The sequence below is a fragment of the Gobio gobio genome (genome assembly GCF_949357685.1).
Source record: "Gobio gobio genome assembly, chromosome: 23".
Taxonomy (NCBI): domain Eukaryota; kingdom Metazoa; phylum Chordata; class Actinopteri; order Cypriniformes; family Gobionidae; genus Gobio; species Gobio gobio.
The window spans coordinates 36,147,773-36,174,176 of record NC_137119.1 but is presented as its reverse complement, the minus strand read 5'-3'; the positions used below and the strand labels follow the sequence as shown (position 1 = coordinate 36,174,176).

At 36.5% G+C, this 26,404-nt stretch overlaps 1 protein-coding gene across 1 annotated transcript in view; it reads left to right on the top strand.

Annotated features, from left to right (window-relative positions):
• The first annotated feature begins 2,733 nt into the window (after positions 1-2,733).
• Positions 2,734-26,404, top strand: part of LOC307120079 (epidermal growth factor receptor-like) — a 58,329-nt gene continuing 34,658 nt past the window's right edge. Inside the window, exons 1-7 of the mRNA XM_079806939.1 lie at positions 2,734-3,061; positions 20,570-20,721; positions 23,711-23,915; positions 24,117-24,242; positions 24,765-24,833; positions 24,921-25,039; positions 26,000-26,141. Of these exons, the coding sequence (XP_079663065.1) occupies positions 2,950-3,061; positions 20,570-20,721; positions 23,711-23,915; positions 24,117-24,242; positions 24,765-24,833; positions 24,921-25,039; positions 26,000-26,141 (925 nt within the window). The 5' untranslated portion in view covers positions 2,734-2,949. The remainder of the gene's footprint in view (positions 3,062-20,569; positions 20,722-23,710; positions 23,916-24,116; positions 24,243-24,764; positions 24,834-24,920; positions 25,040-25,999; positions 26,142-26,404) is intronic.

Genomic DNA, 26,404 nt, shown 5'->3' with positions numbered 1-26,404 from the left:
GGAGCGAAAGCCCTGTTAACAGTTAAATTTAACTGAATAAATAAAATATTCATTAATATAGCCAGACTATAAAATGACCCATCAAAAAATAAAATAAAAACATAAAATAAAGAGAATTACTTACAGCAGTGTTGACCGTGGGTGACATAGGACTTGATGTTGCTTGATTTACGTTTTTATCCTTTTGCCCTCCAATCCTTCTGTGTTTTCCGCCACCTATATTTAATAATATGGTAACATTTTACAATAAGGTGCCATTAGTTGAAGGGTTAGTTCACCCAAAAATGAAAATTCTGTCATTAATTCCTCACCCTCATGTTGTTCCAAACCCGTAAGACCTTCGTTCATCTTATGAACGCAAATGATTTGATGAAATCCAAGAGCTCTCTGACCGCTCCATAGACAGCTATTTAATTAACACTTTCAAGGTCCAGAAAGGTAGTAAAAATATTGTTAAAATAGTCCATGTGACTCCAGTGGATCAACCTTAATTTTATGAAGCGACGAGAATACTTTTTGTGTGCAAAAAAACAAACAAAAATAACGACTTTATTCAACAAATTCTTTGCGTTTCTTCTTTTAACTTTGAGGGTGAGTAATTAATGACAGAATTTTCATTTTTGGGTGAACTAACCCTTTAACGTTAGTTAATGTGTTACTAACATTAACTTGCAGTGCATTTGTTAACATTAGTTAATAAAAATACAGCTGTTCATTGTACTTGTTAGCTTATGTCCATTAAATAATATTAATAGATACAACTTTAAATTGTAATAATGTATTATTATGTTGAAAAATACATATATATTAATATAAGTATTTTATTGTTAGTTAATTTGAACTAATGGAGTTAACTGATGTTAACAAATGAAACCTTATTGTAAAATGTTACCAACAATATAAACAATACTAAGAATCCTATTAAATCAATACATATAAAGACATCTATTCCTCTCACACACAAACACTATCATACCTCTTTTTATGGTGGTTAGAGGTGGTTTTACTTCCAGATGTGTGGACGGGAGTGGGTTTGCTCTATCATCATTCTCTTTTTTCTGAGTTGACATAGTGCTTTCCTCCCCAAATCTGGAGCTCAGTTTTTCTTCCAGGGATACGCCAGGCACTTCTGACCCAGAATCAGCTGTTCCCTCCTCTGTGCCTTTCAGATCCGTAGGGACAGAGACTTCGTTTTCTGACATTTTTTGTTCGTCTACTCCTTCCTCCTAGGTGTTAAAAGTCAGGAAATTCAAATGAATCATCATTCATCATTCAAGGACACTTTTACACTGCACGTATTCAGTATATAAATAAGAATATAATAATTTACGTCATATGCATTGCAAACCTATTTACTGGTTACAGTTGGTCTTCGTTTAGATTTAAAACCGTTTATCAGTTGGAGTTAGACTTAAAGGACATAACGAACAGTCAACCAATGGCACTTTTTGGGAATCATGTCTTACACGAAAACGGCACTGTTTCCAATTAATTTAGGAAAATTGTAGGATACTTAACGTTAGTCAGGTCAAGCAAGCTGAAAAGCTAACGTTACGCCAAGTTTGGTGGTTTGAAAGCTCTTGGTTAGTTGCAAATTCATGTAACTTATATGGGAATTTGTGGGATTTCTGGTCGTCAGCTTTGACAGGCCAAAATAATAACGGGAAATTACATATTTTATCAATAAATCCTTTATTAAAACCATAAATAGTATTTCCTTGTAGCATAATAGCTCCATAGTAGCAAGACGGTTTGGCTGCGTCAAACGATTAAACTAGCGAAAGTTTAAAAAGTTATTTTTGTACAATTAGTCGGATAAATTAACTTTAAAGTTATCATTAAACACATATTTAGATTAAATAACCATATTATTTTCCCTTTGTTGTTAATTTGGAGCACTCACCATGCCTGAGGGTCGTCAAATCTTTGAGAAGAACAAACTAACGTTACATGAGGCAAAGTTTATCGTTAACGTTACTATAGTAACTTATTAGACGGAAAGAAACATGAGCCTGTTTGAAGGAATTATTATTATTATATTATAAATTATTATTATAGGAATATATTATGCGTAATTTTTTCCTCAATAAAAAATATAATTAGGCTAATAAACTGACATTTAGTGAATGCAAATCATGTTCCATAAGACATTAATCTCTTAAATTGATCGGGTTTTGAATATGTTTTAAACGCACTTATCTATATAAATTACATTTATGTAAATAAGTGTTTGAACGTTACCATTTTTGCCGCATTTTATATATTTTATATTCACTTAAATGTACGGATACATTTATATATATATATATATATATATATATATATATATATATATATATATATATATATATATATATATATATATATATACTGTATGTATATATATATGTATATATATATATATATATATATATATATATATATATATATATATATATATATATATATATATATATATATATATATATATATATATATATATATATATATATATATATATATATATATATATATAAATGTATCCGTACATTTAAGTATATATTTAAGTTATTTATTTGGGATTTTTACAAAACAAAATATAATTTTGACAATTTGAAAAAAAGACCAACAAATCATTTCTGACATTGGAACTAGCAAAGTATACGCAGTGTCAAATGACAAAAATTACACAATCTGTAAGAGCCTAATTACACGAACGCACACACACACACACACACACACACACACACACACACACACACACACACACACACACACACACACAGTGATTCAGTTGCGTCGCGTGCAGTGAAGGTGAGCTACGTCACGTCTCAGCTGTACTGAGAAGCGCTCAGACACGTTGCGCTGCTGTAGAAGAGCTGAACGAGACCTGCCGCTGGAAAACTATCTCTGATACGAGCTACATATTGTTCATTTGTCGGAATATCTAAACAAAAATAATGCTTTAGAATGAATCCACTGTTGAGCATGAGGGTTACGAAGCCATCTCTGTTCCGTGAATTGGGAATCGTCTGTCTTGTGCTGATAAGTTCGGTGTGGTGCTCCGTTTCTGAGAGGAAAGGTGAGTGAAGTTTTAACTTTAACTGTCACGAACTAACGCCTCAGATTTAACTTTTATTTATTTTTAACTTATCTACACAAACATAACGTCTTTAAAAACACATGAGAAGAAAATTAGACATGGGCTATAATAGAGATGTATAATTTTAATCACGTGTCCACACTTTTGACTTTTAATGTAAACAAACATAGGCTAGATAGATAGAATTATATTGTGTTTCATAAATCAATAGTTAATGTACAAATATGAATATGTATAAACATATTATTAAAATGTAATGATCTTAAAATTATTTACACTGTAAACCCGAATAAGTTGGCAAAACTAAAAACAATTGAAGCAATCAGTTGCCTCACATTTTTTTCAAGTTAATAAATTTAAAGTTTAAGTGAGCAGAACTTGCAGATTTTTATTTTGTAATCATACATTTGAATTGCTCTGAACTTGAAATATTTGAATAAAATTCATATATTTAACTTATACATATCATGTAATCTCACATGTGTTGAAGTGGAAACTTGACACCTTGACATGCTAATATAATAAATGCCACCTTGCTAATTGGTTACACAATGCTCTGATAGCATTAACATAGCACTTTCTGAATGAGGACAGCAATATACTACATTTAACATGTATCTCTGTTCTTAAACTAAGCTCGTGCTCCACTCGTCACCATGATGGTAACCCTACAAAACCCCCGCAACATAACAGAAACTCTTCTAAACTAGCATAACAAAACATTAAACACTACTAAATCTCCCACTTAACGTTAATCTTGCACAAACAAAAGATAATGTAACACTTAATTTTGGCATTTACTGTCCCTTTTGAGTGTCATGGCAAAGCATGCTGGGAAAAAGAAATCCCAGCCCAGTGTCGGTTAAATTTAAGTTAGTCTAAATTAAAAGAAACAAGTTCACAAAACTCAAAACAAAATGTGTCATAAGTTATAAATACTCATTTCAGTTCATTTGTTTGAACTAATTTGTTTAATTTGAGTTGGCTCTACTCAAACCAATTAATTACTTTGAGCGTTAGGGTTTACAGTGGAGATTAGAGAGCTTTTGTGACATTATTAATCATCTGTACAACACAAACTGAAGGTTTGTCTTTAACCCCAACAAGTGACCCCTCTTTTATGTTGCTAAAAGTGTAATAAAGGTAATTTCAGCTCATTTAAAAATACTTGATGAACTTTTGAGACTGCATGGTGACCACAGGATGAGGGCCAAGAGTTCAACACCAGCAGATGGTATCGCTAGACAGCTGCCCCACTGAGTGGGGTCTGGGCCCTCTGTTTGTGGTCCAGTCTCTACCCGAACAGACTGTGTTTTACATGCTGTTTGAGGTTTCTTGCCAGTTGAGAAATTAACAGCAGATGGGGACTCGGGAGCTACCAACACTGTCCCAGAGCAGACCAGGCAAAAACTGGTTTTAAATTCTGCCTTGAAAAGTATAAAATGGACAGATCTGGCTCTAAAATTGGATGCACACTTATGAAGGGAGTCAAATTGTTGTTATTTGATAAGCAAGCACACCTCTCATACACAAAAGAGTGGTTGCGTGCTGTCCAGGGCATTCTGATCATGCCTTCTGACGTAGACAGTACAACTCGATTAGCAGACTTCATCTGCGTTTCTATGAACAGTTTACAGACAGCAGGGTAATTACAGAATAACTTGGATCATTGAATTGTAATGCGGGCTTGTGCTGCTGTCTAAGGAAAAGCAGTGTTCGTGCATCTATTGTTTTGATTTGAATGTTTCTACTTCCTGTTATTTGTCCTTTTGCATTTTTTCTTGCATTTCAATATTACGTATAGATACTTCACTCACTTTACCTGTGTCCCATGTCATTCATGGCCTAATGACAAGAATGAGGTTTTCTAGGAAACTTTGCATTAATCACAAGATATAACAATTAACTGATCTTGTTATTCACAATATTAGCTTAGAACAGTCACACATTACTGTGGCTTTAGTAGTATTGCAATTAAATCATTCATCACACAGAAAGTGTTTATGCAATCATTTCAAATGAATGTGACAGTCCTACTTTCAAGAAAACTCTAGAAAGAAAATGAATATTCACACCTCTTTAAAGGTGATGTGTGTAATTTAAATAAGCAAAGTCTCTTCTGTCCCAGCAAAGACTTTCTCCTGAGAAGTGCAAACAGTGTCATGCTATCAAAACATTGCTGTGTTTGTTTAAGCATCCTGATCAGCTCTATGGACATTGGCTCCACCAATCATTGGCGTGAGTTCGAGGCAGGACTCTATGTTTTGTGACCAATGGCAGTGTTTGAGAAAACCGTCATTATTTATTGCAAGTCTTTTTGGTTAAATTACACACCTTGCCTTTAATGACCTGTCAATTTAGGTGCGGAAAGCCTTCTGGCGATGGCCCGTGGTATGCATGTATCAGCATAACCTGTCAGTCAATGCTGTCTCAGGGGCAACTAATACTTTGTTTCATTCCAACAGCCCGTGGCAGAAAAAGAAATTAGAAAAAAAATTTGGTTAGAAGGGTTATTGGAATGTGGACATTTTATTTGAAGCATTAACAGGAATTGAACAGCGCCCATTCACGTGAATCATGGATGTGGGTTTGTGTAGGTGTGGATTACTGATCTAAGATTAATCTGAAGACTTCCTTTAAAATGTTCACGCAACAAAGCTAGACATTGTGGAAGGGTTACTCTGTCACTATCTGATCTTGCATTTGAGCGCAGAGGATTTCATCATTCACAATCGGTGGCATGTAGAGTCAGGCCCAGAGTTTGACAAATTATGTCACAACATTTATTTGGCACTGTTTTCTGCAGACCATTTGGCCAGAAACATTTGGTCAAACACAAATCAGATGCATGTTTCATACTGAACATGTGATGAATAACATAAAACTGGTTCCATTGAGAAACAAACGGAAGTTTCCTTTCAGGAACCAAAAAATAATCATAATTAATCTCAAGAGACCCATTTCACATTTCCGGGTTTCTCAGAGCGGAAGTCGTCATAGTTGGGGTAAATATTATAGCTGTGAATGAGAGAATACATTAAAAAAAATTGTGTGCCCATTTGCTCAAATTGCAAAAGAAAAACGTCACAATAGTGATTTCACAACTTTCAAAAAGAGGGAAAAAATAGAGTGAGATTGATAACGGCAGTGAAAAGAGAGAAATAGGTTCATTTTTACAATCACTCCCACATAGACACTATTACAGCAGTGGTAACTTTCTTTTTTGTAATTTGATGCAAAAGTAATAAAATACAAAGTATAAGTGTTATAAATAAAAAAAAAGGTTCTATGTGGCACTAAAAGTGGTTCTTGGCTCGTAATCATAGGGGAAACTTTTTAAAGGGTTAGTTCACCCAAAAATGAAAATTCTGTCATTAATTACTCACCCTCATGTCGTTCGACACCCGTCAGACCTCCGTTCATATTCGGAACACAAATGAAGATATTTTAGTTGAAAGCTGATGGCTGAGAAAGGCTTCAGACAGGCCTCCATTGGCATTCAGTACATTGACACTTCCAAGATCCATAAAAGGCACTTAAAACATTGTTACAAAGTCCATCTCACCACAGTGGCTCTACAATAATTTTACGATGCGACGACAATAGTTTTTGTGCGCAAAAAAAAAATCAAAATAACACCTTTATCCAACTTGTTCTCGACTTCCGTGTGTGCCTCCACGACGCATGCGCGAGAATATGACGCAGATCCGGCGTTCGGACATATGACCCAGAAGCGATTTGTTTACGAGCAGAGGAAGACGCGCGTGTCTAAGCTGTTGGATTCTACATTGATCGTGCTTTAGGTCTCGGCGCAGTGCTCAAAATGGGGCTTAAGTGTGTATTTCATGGATTCCCGAACGCCGGCGCTACGTCATATTCTCGTCGTGGAGGCACACACGGAAGTCGAGAACAAGTTGGATAAAGGTGTTATTTTGATTTTTTTTTGCGCACAAAAACTATTGTCGTCGCATCGTAAAATTATTGTAGAGCCACTGTAGTGAGATGGACTTTGTAACGATGTTTTAAGTGCCTTTCATGGGTCTTGGAAATGTCAATGTACTGAATGCCAATGGAGGCCTGTCTGAAGCCTTTCTCAGCCATCAGCTTTCAACTAAAATATCTTCATTTGTGTTCCGAATATGAACGGAGGTCTGACGGGTGTCCAACGACATGAGGGTGAGTAATTAATGACAGAATTTTCATTTTTGGGTGAACTAACCCTTTAAGTGCTGTATAGCACCAATTTTGGTGCTTCAGCGGTTCTTCAGCGGTTCTTTTGCTAAGGTGCTATATAGCACCACCAGTGATGGGAATAACGGCGTTACAGATAAACGGCGTTACTAACGGAATTATTTTTTTCAGTAACGAGTAATCAAACGAATTACTGTCTCTCCCGTTACAACGCCGTTAGCGTTACTGAGAAAAAAAATGCGGCGTTAGTCGCGTTACTTTAATTGAGCTCACTGAAGCGCTTTTCATCCGAGGCTCTCTGTCAGTCAGACCTGCAACTAGTGATGTTACGTTCGTGAACGAATCGTTCTTTTTGAACGAATCTTTTAGGTGAACGAATCGTTCTCGTTCAAGTAGTCCACTGACTCATATTTCTCGTTCACTGAAATTCCTCCCTCCACAGCAGCGTGGCGCTATTAGCAACGAGGAGCGAGCGCATGCGCAGCTCTGTGGACTGTTTCATCCTGTCAATGACAAAACTTCGAGCCAATAGCGTTCGAGTATTAGATGTGACGGAGCATGTGATTTGTTGAATTCAGTGAACGAATACGCCTTTTACTATGTAGAGCTCGGCTTGTGTAGTTAGGCATATACGGTATGCAGCAAAGAAAGACATGTACACTTTACCATTTTAATGAAAACAGTGTAATAATACAGGCTGATGGTTAAATGATTGTATAATTACTGATGTATTGTGTTTGTATTATTTATTTTCATTGTTGTTGTTTTATAAAATTAATACAAATTACTTCATTACGTTTGAGTCATGTCATGCATTTCTCCAAAAACTGCAAAACAAATAAAAAATTCGATATTATTGGAGTTAACGAACACGTCCATCACTGACCGAGTTGCTTTTTTGAGTCTGAACGAGAGATCTCGTTCGTGAACGAACGAACTGGTACATCTGGTTCATGAACGAATTGAACCACCAACGATACTGAACGAACACGCCCATCACTGAACGAGAGAGAGAGAGATTTCGTTCGTGAACGAATTGAACGAACTGCTGCTAGATCTCGTTCGTGAACGAACTGGTGGTGCATCTCGTTCGTGGAAATGGATGTCGGTCATTTAGCATGTGAATCAGTCTCGTTCAGCAATAAGCAGAGAGCGGATGGCTACAAAGCGCAGTTTTAGGCTACGATTGTTTATAACTCTACGTTCGTTTACCATAATCCCAGATATATCTGAATAATATGAATGTGTAAATGTCTGACCAAACAATTAATTGTTAATCATGCAAGAAAACCTTTGTGCTTTGGTCTTCTGAACCACTTAGACTTATTTTATTTAATGATAGATGCACACATTTTAATAAAGCCAAATTATTTTTTTGTAAGTAAATACGTTCGTTGACTTAAGAAATAACGCATAAGACACTCTTTTTGCCACCTGCTGGGATATTTATGGAATATTAAAAAAAATGGTCACTGAACGAATCAATGAACGAATCTGAACGAATCATTTTGATGAACGAACTGAAAATGAACGAATCTCTTGAAAGAATCGAAGTTTCCATCACTACCTGCAACGTGTGTGTGTGTGTGTGTGTGTGTGCGTGTGCGCGCGCACCAGCCATGCGTGTTGGGGTGGGTGCGGTGGTGCATATAACTGATGATGATTGGTGGGTGGGAGACAAGGTTGAAGTTGATAGGTTGAGTTCACACCTATTTTTTTTCACGTCTATGGTTCACAGACACACACACACACACACACACACACACACACCTATGACGCACACGCATATGCACATTCAGCGATGGTCCAACGACTTCAAAGGTAGCTTTCGCAAATTGGAAGTATAAGCGCTACTTTTCCCTCGTTGAGGTGAAAGGTAAGAATATTTAAGTAACGTGCAACTTATGCCCAGGAAGAAAGAGTCTCTCCACGCCGGTGGCAAGTGATTCTGAAGCGCCTCACATCATCATATGCCACAAAATTAGTGGCTAAAAACCCAGGTTATAACGTGAGCTCCACTACCAAAGGAAAGTATAGTACTGATAATATTTACACAATATTTACACTATAGTAGGCCTACTGATAATATTTACAATAATGCATTGAATTTGATAGGTGTCTCTCACATTGTCCCACAGCAACATTACAATAATGCACATTAATGTACAATGTTTTATAATAATAATTTATTCTATTTAGTGTCCAATTCATTCATTTAACATATCTAATATTGGGGGCATCCAAGTTAGTTGACATATTTGAACATTTGGAGAAAAAAAAAAAAAAGTAACGCAGTAATTACTTTCCCTGGTAATTAGTTACTTTTATAATGATGTAACTCAGTTACTAACTCAGTTACTATTTGTAAGAAGTAACTAGTAACTATAACTAATTACTTTTTTAAAGTAACGTGCCCAACACTGAGCACCACTGACTAAGGTGCTATATAGCACCGCTACCTTACAGAACATGTTAAGATATGGTGCTATATAGCCCCAAAAGTGGTTCCTCTATGATTACGACGAAGAACCACTTTTAGTGCCATATAGAACCTTTTTTATTTTGAGTGTACATATATTAAAAAAAAAAAAAAAAAATTACAATATTGATGACGTTAAAACGCATCATCACAGTCTGTGAAAAGGGTCTATTGTGATTAATTAATTTTTGTACTTAATAGGGATAGTTCACCTCAAAAATTAAAATCTCACCCTCATGTTGTTCCAAACCTGTATGAATTTCTTTGTTCTGCTGAACACAAAAGAAGATATTTGAAAGAATGTCGGAAACCAAACAGTTGATAGGCCCCATTGTTGTTTTTTTCCTCATATTATGGAAGGCAATGGGCTTCATCAACTGTTTGGTTACCCATATTCTTCAAAATATCTTCTTTTGTGTTCAGCAGAAGAAAGAAACTCATACAGGTTTGCATCTGACACAGTTTGAGCTGGTATAAATACACGGCATCTGAATAAACATCCCTTTCTTAGTGTGCTAATCACTAAAGAAGATATTTGTGTCTTCTTTCTACCCAGCGTTTCAGTGCTGTAATTTGGTCTAGACATCACTATTTGATCTAAATCTAATTGTCTTGAAGCTCTAACTATCCAGGGTCACTGTGACCACTGTTATTTAACTAAAGACTAGAACAACACTCCTGTTCTCTTCTGTTCTCCTGCAGCATCACACTCTCGGACCACCAGCTACAAGGCTAAATTGAATGGAAAGTAAAGTAATCAATGGAAATGAACGCATAACTGCAATCTATTATTGTTAAAAATTGTTGTCATCCATTTAAACCTCATATTTCATTGATCTGCTAAGTGGTATGAAACGTTTCATTGATTCTCGTTTAAAATATGTGGTCAAAATCAATTATAGTCTGTGAGATGCCAGTATATTTAGTCAATTATGTGTGTTTTAGGTAGAGGTTATCTCTGGCGAACGTTACTGGGCTTGTTTCACAAGTAATCAGTTTCTAAAAAAGACATGATGCAAAACTGAACACTGTAAATAGAAAATCAGGGAAATTACAGATTTTTTTTTTTTTTATATGAATACATACACTACTGTTCAATTTTTTAAAAGAAAATAATACTTTTATTCAGCAAGGATGCATTAAAAGTGGCACTGAAGACTTTTACATTGTTCAATAAAAAAAATGTTCTTTTGAACTTTCTATTCATCAAAGAAATCAGCATATTAGAATGATTTCTGAAGGATCGTGTGACACTGAAGACTGGAGTAATGATGCTGAAATTTTAGTTTTTCCATCACAAGAATACATTATTTTGAAATATATCACAAGAGAAAACAGTTATTTTAAGTTGTAACAATGTTTCACAATATTACTCTTTTAACTGCATTTTTTTAAATCATTTTTGATTAAAAAAAATGCAGCCTTGATGAGCAGAATAGACTTCTTTCAAAACCAACCCTCAAAAACGATTGAATGGAAGCGTATGGACATTAACAATCCTATTTTAAAGATTTGTGTTATTTATGAGACGAGCAGCCATCGTCAAACTGCAACAACTGTCGGATTATGTGTTGTTATAATTTGCAGACAACGATAAACCAAGGCCATATCCTTGAGGATTTAGGCAAGCGTGTTTATTTTGAAAACAGCAGCCCATAAAGATCAAGCTCAAATCATTAGGCTTGTTGAGGAGAGGTGTGCTGCTACTTTTCTGAGCGTTCAAATTGGCATTTTTTGTCTGGTGGAAAATAAAAGTACAAAAAAACTCACTGAAGGACCAAATATTACAGAGATATTAGGGACAGTAAGCAACCATTTAGCTTTTAACTTCCTAGAATACCTCAACAACTGCACCTCAAAAACTGCATAACAATCACCCAGAACACCTGAATGCACCTCAAAGAACAACTGAATGCCAACCCAGAACAAATGCATAGCAACTCCTTAACAACCTCTTAGAACACACTAGTATAGTGGTGGTGGCAACTTTTGCACTGGAAAACAGCAATAAGTATACATTTGGTTACACTTTATTTCAGACATTCCACTAAATTATGCTTTAACAAAGTTCGGGAGGAGCACGAGTGGAGAGCACTCAGCCAATCAACAATAAGAGGTATATATATTCAGCAGTCTTACCTCCGTTTATTGACAGTTTATCAGCATCCCTCCACCACATTATATGTAAGTGTCAACTCCTGAACTATAAGTACACTCTAAAAAAAAAAAAGGTTCTATATGGCACCAAAAATGGTTTTTGGCTCGTAATCATAGGGGAACCTTTTTTAGTGCTATATAGCACCAATTTTGGTGCTTCAGTGGTTCTTCAGAGGTGCTATATAGCACCTTAGTCAAAAAAACGGTGAAGAACCTCTAAAGAACCGCTGAAGAACCACTGAAGCACCAAAATTGGTGCTATATAGCACTAAAAAAGGTTCCCCTATGATTACGAGCCAAGAACCATTTTTGGTGCCATATAAAACCTTTTTTTTTTAGAGTGTAACTTTTCAACTACATATCAACTAGCCCTCATTAGAGTATTAGTAGACTGTAGTTGACTGTTAGGTTAGGGTTCAGGATAGTAGAATGAGTTGGGGCCGTTTACACTATATCATTTTCAACTAAAAACTGAAAACTTTGTATGCGTTTTGACCGTTCATTTACACAACAACAGCGTTTGGGGGGCCTGAAAATGCCAAATTTAGAAAATGACTTTCAAAGTGCAAGTTTTTAAATACAATACTGTTATCGTCTCAGTGTACACTACAAAACCGTGAATTTGTGAAAACAATGGTGTTATGCAGTCTATAGGCGCATAGTGTGACATGGCCAACTGCTGGCCTTGCATGAATAGTTCAGCACTTTTCAAATGTTTTCATGGATCCGTGTGAATGTTGTCTGTTGTTGTTGTCTTTAAGCGAAATTTGTAAAAAATTCAAAGGAAAAACTGTTTTTAGTGCATTGTTGTCGTGTTAACGTACCAGATAATTGCAAAGTTACTTACTCAGTAGATTATCTGTTGGGGAGCATCAAAATAAACTGTTAGCAGATATTAAGCAGACAGTCTACTAATACTCTAATGACTGCTAGTTGACATGTGGTTGCAAAGTTACTTATAGCCTATAAGTCTAATAATGTCTAAACTAGTCCTAGTAATGTGGACCATCGTAATAAAATGTTACCCTACATTTCAATCATTTGTCTTCTTCATAAAAATATTTTAATATACTAAAATGCATGTCTCATGTTGTTTACCAAATGCGGTGATCATGCCATGTTTTTACTTTTGCAGTCAGCAAATTGTCCCACAAAGAGCACACAATGGTCGAATTTTGATGGAGAGGTCAACAATGGACAATATGTAGCTTATTTGATTTAGACAGACTGTTGTTTTATAAAAAAAGCACACAGCCATGAGTGAGACGTCTCTGTTTCACTCTGTAAATTGTATTTACTACAATTCAGTTAGACGGTATTTTATCCACATGTCTCTCATTTAGGGTGACTACCGTGCTCTCTATTGCACAGTAAAGAAAAAGTGAAGATGTAAGAAGCACAATCATGTGAAACTGCTAATCTCAAATTGATAACCGTTTGCTTTTCAAGAATTTTTAAACATTAATTTGGTAGTGTAAATAAATACCACTATTATGATTAAGTCATTGCATCAGATCATGTGTCTTAAAATCGGTAAAAAGTGTGAAACACTGTAGGCTCGACATGCATGGGAAATCTTTTTGAAGATACAAAATAAGTTCAGAATCAGTCAACATTGTTTAACTTTTGTCACTAACTACAGATTAACCCATTGAAAATCATTACATTGCTAATACATTTATAGATAAATTCAAGATATGTGAAAATTCTGCTTTCCAGGCTAACTCGTATGAATATTTCCGTTAAGCAGAGCACATGTGCCAACAGAGAAATACGATTTCCCTTTAGGTGTATTCCCGGAAAGACTTTCAAATGGAAAACAGGATGCGTTATGACAAATGCTGTTGACTTTTTGTGCTCTAGTCTAGTGGATCAATACTTTTTGCAGCAGTGCAAACTTACTCTACAAACAGTCGATCCAGTTGTCAGCCCACAATCAAACTTAGTCATCGAAAGGACATCCAGATACACTGGCATCTGTCAGAAAACAGATGCATTTAGTTTGCCCAAACTCTAAACAAAATAACAATATACTGTAAATGCAACTATGCAATTATGACATTACCTAATTTCAGTAGATTGTTTTGTCCTAAATGCAAAAGCGTACAGTGCGTGACTCCCCTAAGGGGGAAAAGAAGAAGAGAATATAAAGACATTAAATGTTTTTTTTTAATCAAGTTCAAAGTGATTTAGTGTGCTTCTATACAAGAAGCATCAGATTTTATTTTTTGTAAAACAGTAGCAGCATCTATTTAATAATAGTGGTTATTACTAAAAAAGGTAACAAAGGAAATACATCATCTGAATGTTTTACCTTCAAACCAGTTACATAGTCATCCAAAGTCCTGTCACCATATACAATAAAAACAGTGAGAAAATGAGGCTTAAGAAAAATAAAAATAGAGCAAAGAAAGCCGTAGGTAATAAAGGAAGGATGGGAAAGCATGGGAACAACTGCATGGCCTTGTAAAAATAAATGATATGTCTTGACAGCCTTGAGCAGATGATCCCAGATTATCTCCTAATTAATCTATCATCATTTCTACCCTGTGCATCCATGTACTTAAGTGGGTAAGCCATGCGTGAGAGAAGTTTCTGAAGAAAGCAAGAAAATGTTGAAAACATTTGTGCTGCTTCATATTTTTATGTAAACCTTGATAGTTTTTTTTTTGATGAATAGAAAGTACAAAAGAACAGCATTTATTCGAAATCTTTTGTAAAGTTATAAATGTGTTTATCACTTTTGACATGCTCAATAAATATATTTTTTTTTAAATCTTACTGACCCCAAACTTTTTAACAGTAGTGTATGTTTTGGGGCAGGTGGTTTTGTTTTCTGTCATATGCTGCAGCCTGCAGGCATTGTTCCAAAGGAAATGACTGGTTGATTTATTACTTTGCATTACTCCACTTCTTAAGTCTTGTGTTTCTTTGCACTGATGGAATCTCGATAACCCTTGAGCATGCTTTGCATCAGTTGCAAAAGATAAAACACTCGAGTTCATAATGTGGTTCTGTTGTTCCTGATGGTTTGATGTGACGTAATGAGGGAGTTAAGATGTTCCTCCATGAATATTTTTTTCAAGGAGCAACCTGTTGAGTCACATCCCTTGGTTCGGGCTCAAGCCTGAGGCGCCGCTGCTGAACAGCCACCCGTATAGAAAACAGCTGCAAGTTTTGCAATCTCTTTAGACAATCTCACATTTAAGGGCTAGTGAAGAGATGGTTAAGGGTTAAACCCCAAACCTACTTCATACCTGACCTTAATCTTTAGTTGAAATCTGCCCTAGAGCAGATATCTGGATAAAGCCAGTACCTCTGATTATTTATGTATTTTGACAAGTAACTAATGCCATAAAATTGATGAATTTAGACATGCTGAATTTCAGAAAGTAATTTATGCAAGAGCTGCATGCATGTCTTGACAATGTTCGTTGGTCCTGACCATTTCACATCTCACAAAAAAGCTTCACAGGTAGGACTATGTTGACTGTCAAAAATGCTAATTTTGCACAAGTGGAAATACCCTTTATGTGCGGTATCATGCTGCAATGAAGAATAAAACAAACAACATGTTTTTTTGGTACAGCTTCATTGTTATTTTGTGAACAAGCTTTAAACAAGCTTAGTTTTAAGACAGAAGGAATAGTCAAATATGCATCCCAATTTCAAAGTAAAAAAAAGAGACACTACACACTAGGTCTGTTCCAAAAACCTAGTGAGCTGCCAGTCTGTCTACTGTCTACATAGACAGCTGTCTTCAAAGACCAGATTGAAACAGACCCCGGTAGGTGATTAAACCGGATCACACTATTGGCGGCGACTCAAAAATAGCACTCCTTGTGCATGGGAGACTGGACTTGCTATTGATTCCAATAGTTTATCAAACTAACTACATGTATATAAAACATATACACTACTCTTCAAAGGTTTGGGGTCATTACATTTTTAATAAAAAAAAATAAAAAAAACTTTTACTCAGCTGCTTTAAAGGGTTAGTTCACCCAAAAATGAAAATTCTGTCATTAATTACTCACCCTCATGTCGTTCGAGACCCGTAAGACCTCAGATCATATTCGGAACACAAATTAAGATATTTTTGTTGAAAGCTGATGGCTGAGAAAGGCTTCAGACAGGCCTCCATTGGCATTCAGTACATTTCCTCTCCCAAGACCCATAAAAGGCACTTAAAACGTTGTTACAAAGTCCATCTCACCACAGTGGCTCTACAATAATTTTACGATGCGACGACAATAGTTTTTGTGCGCAAAAAAAAATCAAAATAACACCTTTATCCAACTTGTTCTTGCCTTCCGTGTGTGCCTCCACGACGCATTGATTTTTTTTTTGCGCACAAAAACTATTGTCGTCGCATCGTAAAATTATTGTAGAGTCACTGTGGTGAAATGGACTTTCTAACGACGTTTTAAGAGAGGAGAGGAAATGTACTGAATGCCAATGGATGCCTGTCTGAAGCCTTTCTCAGCCATCAGCTTTCAACTAAAATATCTTCATTTGTGTTCCGAATATGAACGGAGGTCTGACGGGTGTCCAACGACATGAGGGTGAGTAATTAATGACAGCATTTTCATTTTTGGGTGAACTAACCCTTTAAAGGGATAGTTATCCCAAAAAATTAAAATGACCCTATAATTTACTCACCCTCAAGTCATCCTAGGTGTATATAACTTTCTTCTTTCAAACGAATACAATCAGAGTTATATTAAAAATCTCATGAGCTGGCTTTTTAAATTTTTTTATACTGTTGTCTGAGGTCAACTTATTACGTTTGCGTGGTTTTTACATTCAAAAACATCATAATGAATAAGTAATAGGCTATTTTCTACCCTGGTTTTGAGCCTCTCTCCTGGAACGCTTGGTTTTTATGGGCGTGCCGCACTGAAGGCTTGGAAGCAAACGCCCACTGCTATGATTGGATAACAGTTTTGCATATTAATGAGTTTCGGCTCCCCCGTCAGTACAAGTTTTCTTGAATTGTTTAGAAAACTTCCAATGTGGAGAAACGGCAACCGGAATCCGGCCACAGGGCTCGCAAAATGTCTTTATCAAACAAACACAATCACTTATCTCTCATCCAATCACTTATCTCTCATCCACCCGCAATTAATGTTATTTTTTATGACTTGGCCCGCCCGATCGGTGGATATATCCGTGAACTGCGCATCACTAACACACACACACATGCCAGGCACGTGCATCAGCAAAACAAAACTTCACTGCAGACAAATCAGCATGTTCAAAACTTCCGCAACATAATCAGTAGATATCAAACCATCTGTAACAATGAAATACTATCACATATAAAAAAGTGTGTTGCACCATTCCTGTCAGATCCAATATAGAAGGCACAGCATTGTGTTTTAATCTTAATCTTTAGTCTGCAAATCCAGCCTCGACCTGTGTCTTGTTTACAAACGTTTCCGCTGTGAAATGAAGCGAACAAACGTGCAAATTCTTTCCCATGTGAGCTGGAACTTCATTAAAAATAAAGTTCAACCACACATCCCTAATATTAGAATCCAAAGGAAGCTTATGCAGTGACTGTGTTCTTCCACAACCAGGCACAGCGCAATATCTTGCTATCTTCTGCATGTTTATTGCTCGGTAGCACAATCTGTTTAGCTCCACGAGTCGGTGGGCGGGCTTGAGGCGGCGTTTCACTACACTCAGACGTAACAGCCTGGGCACATTCTGAGATCTCTCGTTTGCTGGGCCTGGTGTCTATAAAAGCTTTTCTTTGACTAACAAGGAAGTTTTCAGCTTTGAAACTTACAGGATATTCTTATATCACGATTAACTTTTATGTACTTTTATATATCAAAGGTTGAATGAAAAGTTGATTTCGCAATTCATGACCCCTTTAAAAAATGTCCTGGCTCTTCCAAGCATTATGATGGCAGTGAATGGGAGCCAAAAATGTGTAGCCCAAAAAAGTGCATCCATCCATTATAAAAGCTCCGGGGGTTAATAAAGGCTTTCTGAAGCAAAGCGATATAAATATTTCCATATTTAACACGTTATAAAGTAAAATATCTAGCTTCCAGCGCACCAACTGTCATATAGTTCATGCATTTTTGGGTGAACTATCCATTTAAATGTGCAAACGTGACCGCAAAGACTCTATTTCAATTTCAAATAAATGCTGTTGTTTACCTAAATAAATAAATCAAATAAAAGGCTGTTTTTGTCTTTAGCAGCAAATCAGCATATTAGATTGATCTCTGAAGGATCATGTGACACTGAAGACTGGAGTAATGATGCTTCAGCTTTGATCACAGGAATAAATGACATTTAAAAAAAAAACTTATTTGAATATATTCATAATATTGTTTAAAATAGTTTATAATATTTTGCTTTTGAACATTAATTTCTCCATAATAATACATATTTCATATTTAACAAGTTGTACAAAAAAAACATTGTAAAATAATTAATGCATAAAATGGATTTACCTCTATATGCTTGTTGCAAATTGTTTAAGAACAAAAAAGTGCACCAGGTAATTAAAATTAACGACAAAGAATTCATGACGTGAATACATTATTAGAACACAACACAACATAATTATGTGGCTACAGTCTGGAACAGCCTCCCTGTCAGAGGCATGCCTCAGGTGACTTCAAGTGCTATATAGGTAGGTTTTGGAACAGACTCTAAAACAATCCAGTTTCCTTTCTATTAGTTCCCTGTTCCCTTTCGTTCAGTCACTCCGACGTACGTCTCCGTTCCCTCCTCAGGGAACGAGGGTTACATACGTAACCGAGACGTTTTCACTTTAGACACTTTCGATCCCTTTTGGGAAAATAGATGATAATTGAGTTGTTACCAGCACTGACTGGGAATACAATCCTCGTCTTGCACGTGGCAGGCAAGAATTCAACCGGTTCTTAAGTTGAGCAACACTTGTGTGCAATATTTGAGTCTCACCCTACGTTAACCACATTCTTGATCACGGTGTTCCCGCCCCTAGAATTTGCTCTTTCTCTGAAGATGAGACACCTAACGATGACTGCAGGAATTCAACACCTGCATGACAGGAGAAAGACAGCAGAGGCAAAACAAACACTTGTTTTTGACTATAGCTTTAGATGCACAGTGAGTTTTGGAAAGTATCATATTTTCATAAATAGAAGATCACACAATGTAAAATATGCAAGCATGGTAATATGAACTTCTATGTTCAGGAAACCTTGTGGAAATAGTTTAGAAGTGATCAATGAAATACGATCTAGGTTTAGTGTGTTCAGTGCATGAGATGATCTCATGTTACTGTGAGCTCTAAAGTGTGCACAAATGTTGAACAGCTTTAGGCCGTGTTTTAAAGGTACAGTTCCCACAAAAGTTAGTCCCACAAACAAAGATATTTTGACATGGAATAGTCTGATATTACAGTTAGTTAAGCTCAGAGCTCCATGTTGTTGCAAGTGATTAGTTATTTGGTGTAAGTGGGTAATGTGTCACTGATGACTCAAAACGGTTCTACAAATATTGCCACATTAATAATTAATTTACATTTGAAACATCTAGGGATGCACCAATATTAAAATGAAATCCGAAAAGATGATTTTTATTTTTATGTTATAGCTGATAATAGATAAATGGCTGATATTAAAAACTATGTAATTTTGTCTAAATAAATGAAAAATAAATACTAAAAACTACAGCCTCCTCTATTCCACACACAATGGGCCCTATTCTAAGCACATGGTCTGAGGCGCACGGCACATGTGCACTTAGGGCGAATCCACTTTTGCTAGTTTAACAAGGGGAAAAACTGTCTAAAAGGGTTGTACCTAGTCTCTTAATGAGTCATGGGTGTGTTTTGGGTGTAAAGAGCAATAAACCAATCAGAGTCTCATCTCCCATTCCCTTTAAAAGCCAGTTGCGCTTGCACCATGGCGGATTACATGGCGGAATTTGCGAGCAGAAAGACTGAACGCTTCTCCAGAGAGGAATCCTTTTATTTTTAATATTTAAACATGTTTGTGTGCTGCTGCACATCCCTGTGTGTGTAATAAGCAGAGTGTACGCACGTTGTGCACCCGCCTATAGGTGCATATTACTAACGTGCCCTTTAAATAACACAAAAAATACTGCACCGTTTTTTAGTTGCCTCCAACAATGCGCCTGAACACACCTTGTTTTCAGACCAGCCCATGGGTGCACAAATGAGTTCAAATGCATTTGCTATTTTAACAACGTGTCGCATTACATGCAAATGTTAACTATGATAGGACTCAATATGTCTAATATCCACACAATATTTCCTATGAAATATTACACCTTATCAGAAATGATTTCTTCACAGAACTGACACATGCAAACAACAGCATTCAATAACCAAGATTAACATAGAAAGGGATGGAAGTGAATATATGAAGGATTATATCTGAATCAACATGCACCAATGCTAAATATTCTATATACTGTATTCATTATGTTTACAACTTGTAATCATTACTTCAATTAACGCATTACTGTAAAGCTGCTTTGAAGGGATATGTATTGTGAGAGGCGCTATACAAATAAATGTGAATTGAAATTGAAGGATTACAATTTTTTTTTGCTTCATTTGAGTATTTTCTGTCATATCACCTTCGCTACCTGAGTATTGATTTGACCTCTGCTTTATTCTCCAGTATGTCAGGGAACCAATAATAAGCTGACTCAGCTGGCACAGCCAGACGACCACTACAGGGCCATGGTGCGGATGTATAGTAACTGCACAATAGTGCTGGAGAACCTGGAGGTAACCAACGTTCAGGAGTACCATGACCTCTCTTTCCTCAGGGTGAGTAACATGTAGATATAATAAAATAGCAGCCTGAATATACAATTATGAGACTAAATCATAGACTACTAATTGGTTTAAAGAACAAGGCTGTTTTCCAAGTATCCAAGTATTTATAAAAGGGATCCTATTAGGCATTTTTATATTTTTAACTTTCTTTAGTGTGTATTTGCTTGTTATGTTGCTGTCTGAGCATGAAAAATGATCTGCAAAGTTACAAAGCACAAAGTCACTCCAAAGGGAGTTATATCAGTGCACACTGTTTCTGAACTCCGTGAGACGTCTCGATTGTAGTCTTGAGTTTCCTTCCAGGAATGAACACTCATTTACTCAATATTCCTCATTTAAATAATTTCCGCCTATAATAATTCCCAAAAATAGAGGGGTAGGGGTAGGGTGGGGTTAGGGTTAGGTTTAAAACATTTGTAAGGCACAAAAAATCATGTACGTTTGCTCATTGTTGATTTTTCCTCTGCTTTTAATTGTGTTCAGCCCCATATTTTGGCTAAGAAACTTATTGAACATTTTCATTTAGACTCAGCCATTGTGTGTTGGCTGGTGGATTTTTTAACCAACAGAGTCCAAAGAGTGCGTGTTAATGGTGTGTTGTCTAATGCATTGGTATCATCCACTGGTACACCTCAGGGTTGTGTTTTATCCCCTCTTTTGTTTTCTTTATACACTGATGATTGTCGTAGTGTTTTTGAAGGAAGACACATTGTTAAATTCGCAGAAGACTCTGTGATTGTGTCTCTCCTCACTGAGTCAGATGGGAATCATGGTCCAGTGGTTGATCATTTTATTCAATGGTGTGAGGATTCTTTTTTAAATATTAATGCTTCTAAAACAAAAGAGATGTCCATTGATTTCCGTAAAAAGAACTCTGTACCTGTGCTACCTGTTGTCATAAAGGGACATCAAGTAGATGTGGTCAAACAGTATAAATATTTAGGGACTATACTTGATGATAAACTAAAATTCAAAGCAAATACTGATATTATTAGAGGAAAAGCTTTTCAACGTATGTATTTTTTGAGGAAACTTCAAACTTTTAATATGGATGCTTCTTTCATGAGACTGTTTTATTCCTGTTTTATTGAATCTGTCTTAAGTTTCTCTATTATTTGTTGGTATGGTAATTTAAATGTCAGGAACAAGAGTAAGTTGACTAGTATTGTAAAATTGTGCAGCAAGATTGTTGGAACTGATCTAAGGACCATTACACAAATTTATGAATATTGGGTGACTAATGGTGCGTTCACACCGGACGCGATTCGCGCGATTCGCGCGAGTGATTTACATGTTAAGTCAATGCAGAGACGCGAAATGGCATTCTGCGGCGCGATTCGCGCGAATGAGGCGGCGAGATTCGCGCGATTCGCGCGATTGAGGCGGCGAGAAGGACGCGACTTGAGCGTTTTGAACGCGCGAGTTGAAAAATCTGAACTTTGGCGGATATTTCGCGCCGCGTTAACCAATCAGGAGCTTGCTCTAGTAGTGACAACAATGAAGAGAAAATCTGTATATTGATATCTGGTTCAGACAATATGATTATCACTGTGATAACATTAAATTACATGAAACACAACCCAGTATCTTTTTGTTAAATGCAAGTTTATGTATGATCAATAATACAAAAGTATCAGTAATGTATAACAAGCTATACATGAAACAAAGCAACAATGCAGTCAAACATTCAAAGTCAGTGCTAGTAGGCTAACGTTACAACTGCAACGTACAGTTATAGCCTAAAAATATAAAGTAATGAAACTTATCTTTGCCCTCAGCCTAAACGATTTGCCAGGGAACAAATTATAGATCCATGAGACCAAAGATCGGCCGTTACAAGACGAATTATAGCTCGAGACACACCACAGAGACATCAGAGCCAGCGGGAGACGGCAGAAGGACTGGCCGAGGAAAGGTTGCCCTCGCCGGCTTTCACGTGCGCTGAGCGCGCTGTCCGCTGGAGCTCACAGCTCCGACAACGGCAGATAAAATGTTCAAATAGGCACTGTTTATGTAAATAAACCACAGATTTGAGCTTTAAACAACTACATTATCGACTGAAAAAGTCTTAAAACTACGTTTTGTCACACATTAACAGTAGATATGAACAAAAAAAAAGACATGTAAACACAGCCCATGTCAGCCATTTCTCAACGAGACGAGCTGCTGGCGGAAGCCCCGCCCATGACGCGAATTCGCATCTGTTGTGCAGTAAATGTCACACGCGATTCGCGCGAATTTCACGCGCGATTCGCGCGAGTAAACTCAAAATGTACACGCGTCCACCTTCGCGCGATTAGTGCGAATTATTCGCGCGAATCGCGTCCGGTGTGAACGCCAGCTAGTCCTTTCTGACCTTGCCCTCCGATTGTGCACTGAATTTATATTGCTTCCATCGGGTCGGAGACTTAAACTCCCCTTGTGTAAATCTATAAAAATGCTGCTATTAAGTTTTTAAATTATTTATCATAAAAGTGTGTTATTTAATGTGTATTTGTGTTGCTGTACGAATCATGTATGTATACTGCTGTCTACAAAAAGAATCGCCTTTTGGGACAATAAAGTTAACTCACTCACAACTCACTCAAATAGAGGGGGCGTGGTAAGTGGTAAGTGGCGTGACATTTCCAAAACATGCTCAAAGCACTTGACCAATCACAACACACTGGTCCAGCCGACCAATCAGAGCACATTGAGCTTTTCAGAAGGAGGGGCTTTATAGAAACAGGAACTAAACAGACCATTACTGACAGACTGGGTAGAGAGGAGCTGCAACAATGGAAAATATGTGAAAAATAATGTTTTTTGAAAAATCAAACATAAAACCCCATTCTAGTTGACCCAAAAAACGAAATAAAGACTTTGAAAAAGCGCATAATAGGTTCCCTTACAGTCTGAAGGTAGAACAAACAAATATGAGACTTTTTAAATGGGTTTTCGGGGGCCTGACTACAATATTCTTTCTGTTTCATACCCACAGAGCATTGAAGAAGTTGGTGGCTACGTTCTTATAGGAATAAACTTCGTGGATGTGATACCACTGGAAAACCTACGCCTCATTCGAGGACATTCTCTCTACGATGGCAAGTACGCCCTTGCCGTGGTGTCAAACTTACACAGGAATGAGTCTTTAGAGAACAGGATCACCAGCGGCCTCAGAGAGCTGCGCATGAGAAGCCTCACAGGTAGAAGCACATTTTATTTACTCATTTAGCAGATGCTTTTATCCAAAGTGACTTAGAGTACGAATGAGAAGCACATTTATGCATCCACGAGCATACAGCATACAACACATAGGCTCATTGCTGCTCGTTTCTGCCCTAGAACTGTATGTGAAGTTACATGTTCTATTTACAGTGAACCGTTTTCCCCTCTTTATCTGGCAGAAATTCTTAAAGGCGGGGTTAAAATAGTCCACAATCCTTTGCTTTGCAATGTGGAGACCATACAGTGGTTGGACATTGCGCAGGAAGACATTCATGTGAATTTTTCGCGAGAGACTGACCCTCAGTGTAAGTGTTTAAAGTTTTAAAAACAGAAACAAATATTTTTCCATTCAAAAATTTGGGTTCAGCAAGATTTTTGAACGTTTTTGAAAATTAATACTTTGATTCAGCAAGGATGCATTAATAAATCAGTCATTTGTAATCTTTCTATTCATCAAAGAGTCCTGAAAAAATATCATGATTTCCACAAAAATATAAAGCAGCAAATCTGTTTTCAACATTAGTAATAATAGTAAATGTTTCTTGAGCAGTAAATCAGCATATTAGAATGATTTCTGAAGGATCATGTGACACTAAAGGCTGGAGTAATGATGCTGAAAATTCAGCTTTGCATCACAGGAATGAATTACATTTGAATAATACATTAGAATTACTATTATCATTTTAATTTGTAATAATATTTCACAATAATTCTGTTTTTACGGTGCTTTTTTCGAATAAATGTATCCTTGGTGAGCAGAAGAAACTTCTAATGTTAAATGTGTATTCAATTAAATCATAAAACAAACACTTTCTTTCATACCTCAGGCACACAATGTGACTCAGCATGCCTTAATGGATCGTGTTGGGCTCCAGGACCAGAGAACTGCCAGACCTGTAAATTCAGTTGTACATGTAATTCTCCAAAGGCATATGTGTGAGTGAACTATGTCCTAACAAAGGCTTTTTGATCTTCTCTGTCAGTGACTCGGTTGAACTGTGCTGAGCAGTGCTCGCGGAGGTGCAGGGGTCCCACACCCATCGACTGCTGCAGTGAACACTGCGCTGCGGGCTGCACTGGACCCCGAGCCACAGACTGTCTGGTGAGTGGAGCACTCTTGCCGTAAAAAATGGTCTTATCATAAAAGATCTAACATTTTAACTCTTTCCCTGCCAGCCTTTTTAAAAAAGTTGCCAGCCAGCCCTAGCCTTTATGATCATTTTCACAAAAGTTTCACCCTCTGCTTTTAAACAAAAAACACATTTTCAATTTCATGCATTCTTTTTTTATCAACACTTGAAAGTGGGTAAGTTTCGTAAAAAAAAATTTGAGCAAAAAGCTGAGAAAATTTCGCTTTTGTCAAAGGCTACTGTATTAGATTCAGAATGATTATCAAAACCCACATGGAGTGGATCGAGTCCATCAACAACCCAAAGCTTCACAGTCCTAAACCTTGTCCTGGGTCGACATTTCATTCAGTATCGTTAGGCAGTTTTCATTTATATGCTGTTTGATGATCATATGCATCTTCTTACATATGCTATCGCTTGTTTCTGCTTCTTCTTCACCTGTGTTTCGATGTGTAATAGCGTCCCCTTATACCCATATAACAGTGAAAATACGGAAAGCCGGAAATTCTCATCAATGACGGGGAAAGAGTTAAATGAAGTATGAATAAAGTTTAGTATAACACAACAAGATATGACAAGTAAACATACAGGGTGCATATTTTCTAAGCATCTTATACCTGCTGATTGTGTTAAACCTACAAAGAAAATATGTTTTATATTTTATACATTTAAAATGACAAACTAATGTTGTATGATATAATATTTTATTATATAGTTTGTTATTATTATTATATTTATTTACTTAACAACTTAATTATTTATTTTATTTGTATTACTTTTAATTACTCTTATTTCAGCCAAATTATAATCATCAATTCTGATCACCAATTTGTTAGTTTTTTTTCCCAATTTAGAGTTATTTAGTATATACTTAATCATATTTTGGAACATATTTTGTGTATGTTTACTGTGTATGGTCTCTTCTTCTACAGGCCTGCAGAGACTTTCAGGATGATGGGACGTGCAAGGATGCGTGTCCACGTCTAATGCTGTATGACCCCAACACTCACCAACTTGTTCCCAATCCCAACGGGAAGTACAACTTTGGAGCCACCTGTGTGAAGCAGTGCCCCTGTAATTGTGCTTTTTTTTTGTTATAAGTCTGATTACTAAGATCTCTTTGACAATAATTATTTCCATTAAAACCTTGAGTTTGTAAAAATAAGAGCAAAAACTCATGGAGTGACTAATAAATACATCTATTGTGTTTAACAACCACCAGCATTATCCAGAGGCAAAAAATAACACTGGCCTTTAATCAGTTATGTGTGCAAATACAACCAAAGACACACCCAGAGGTTACTAAGTAAACAAAGAAGTACTGTAAGTTCTCTGAG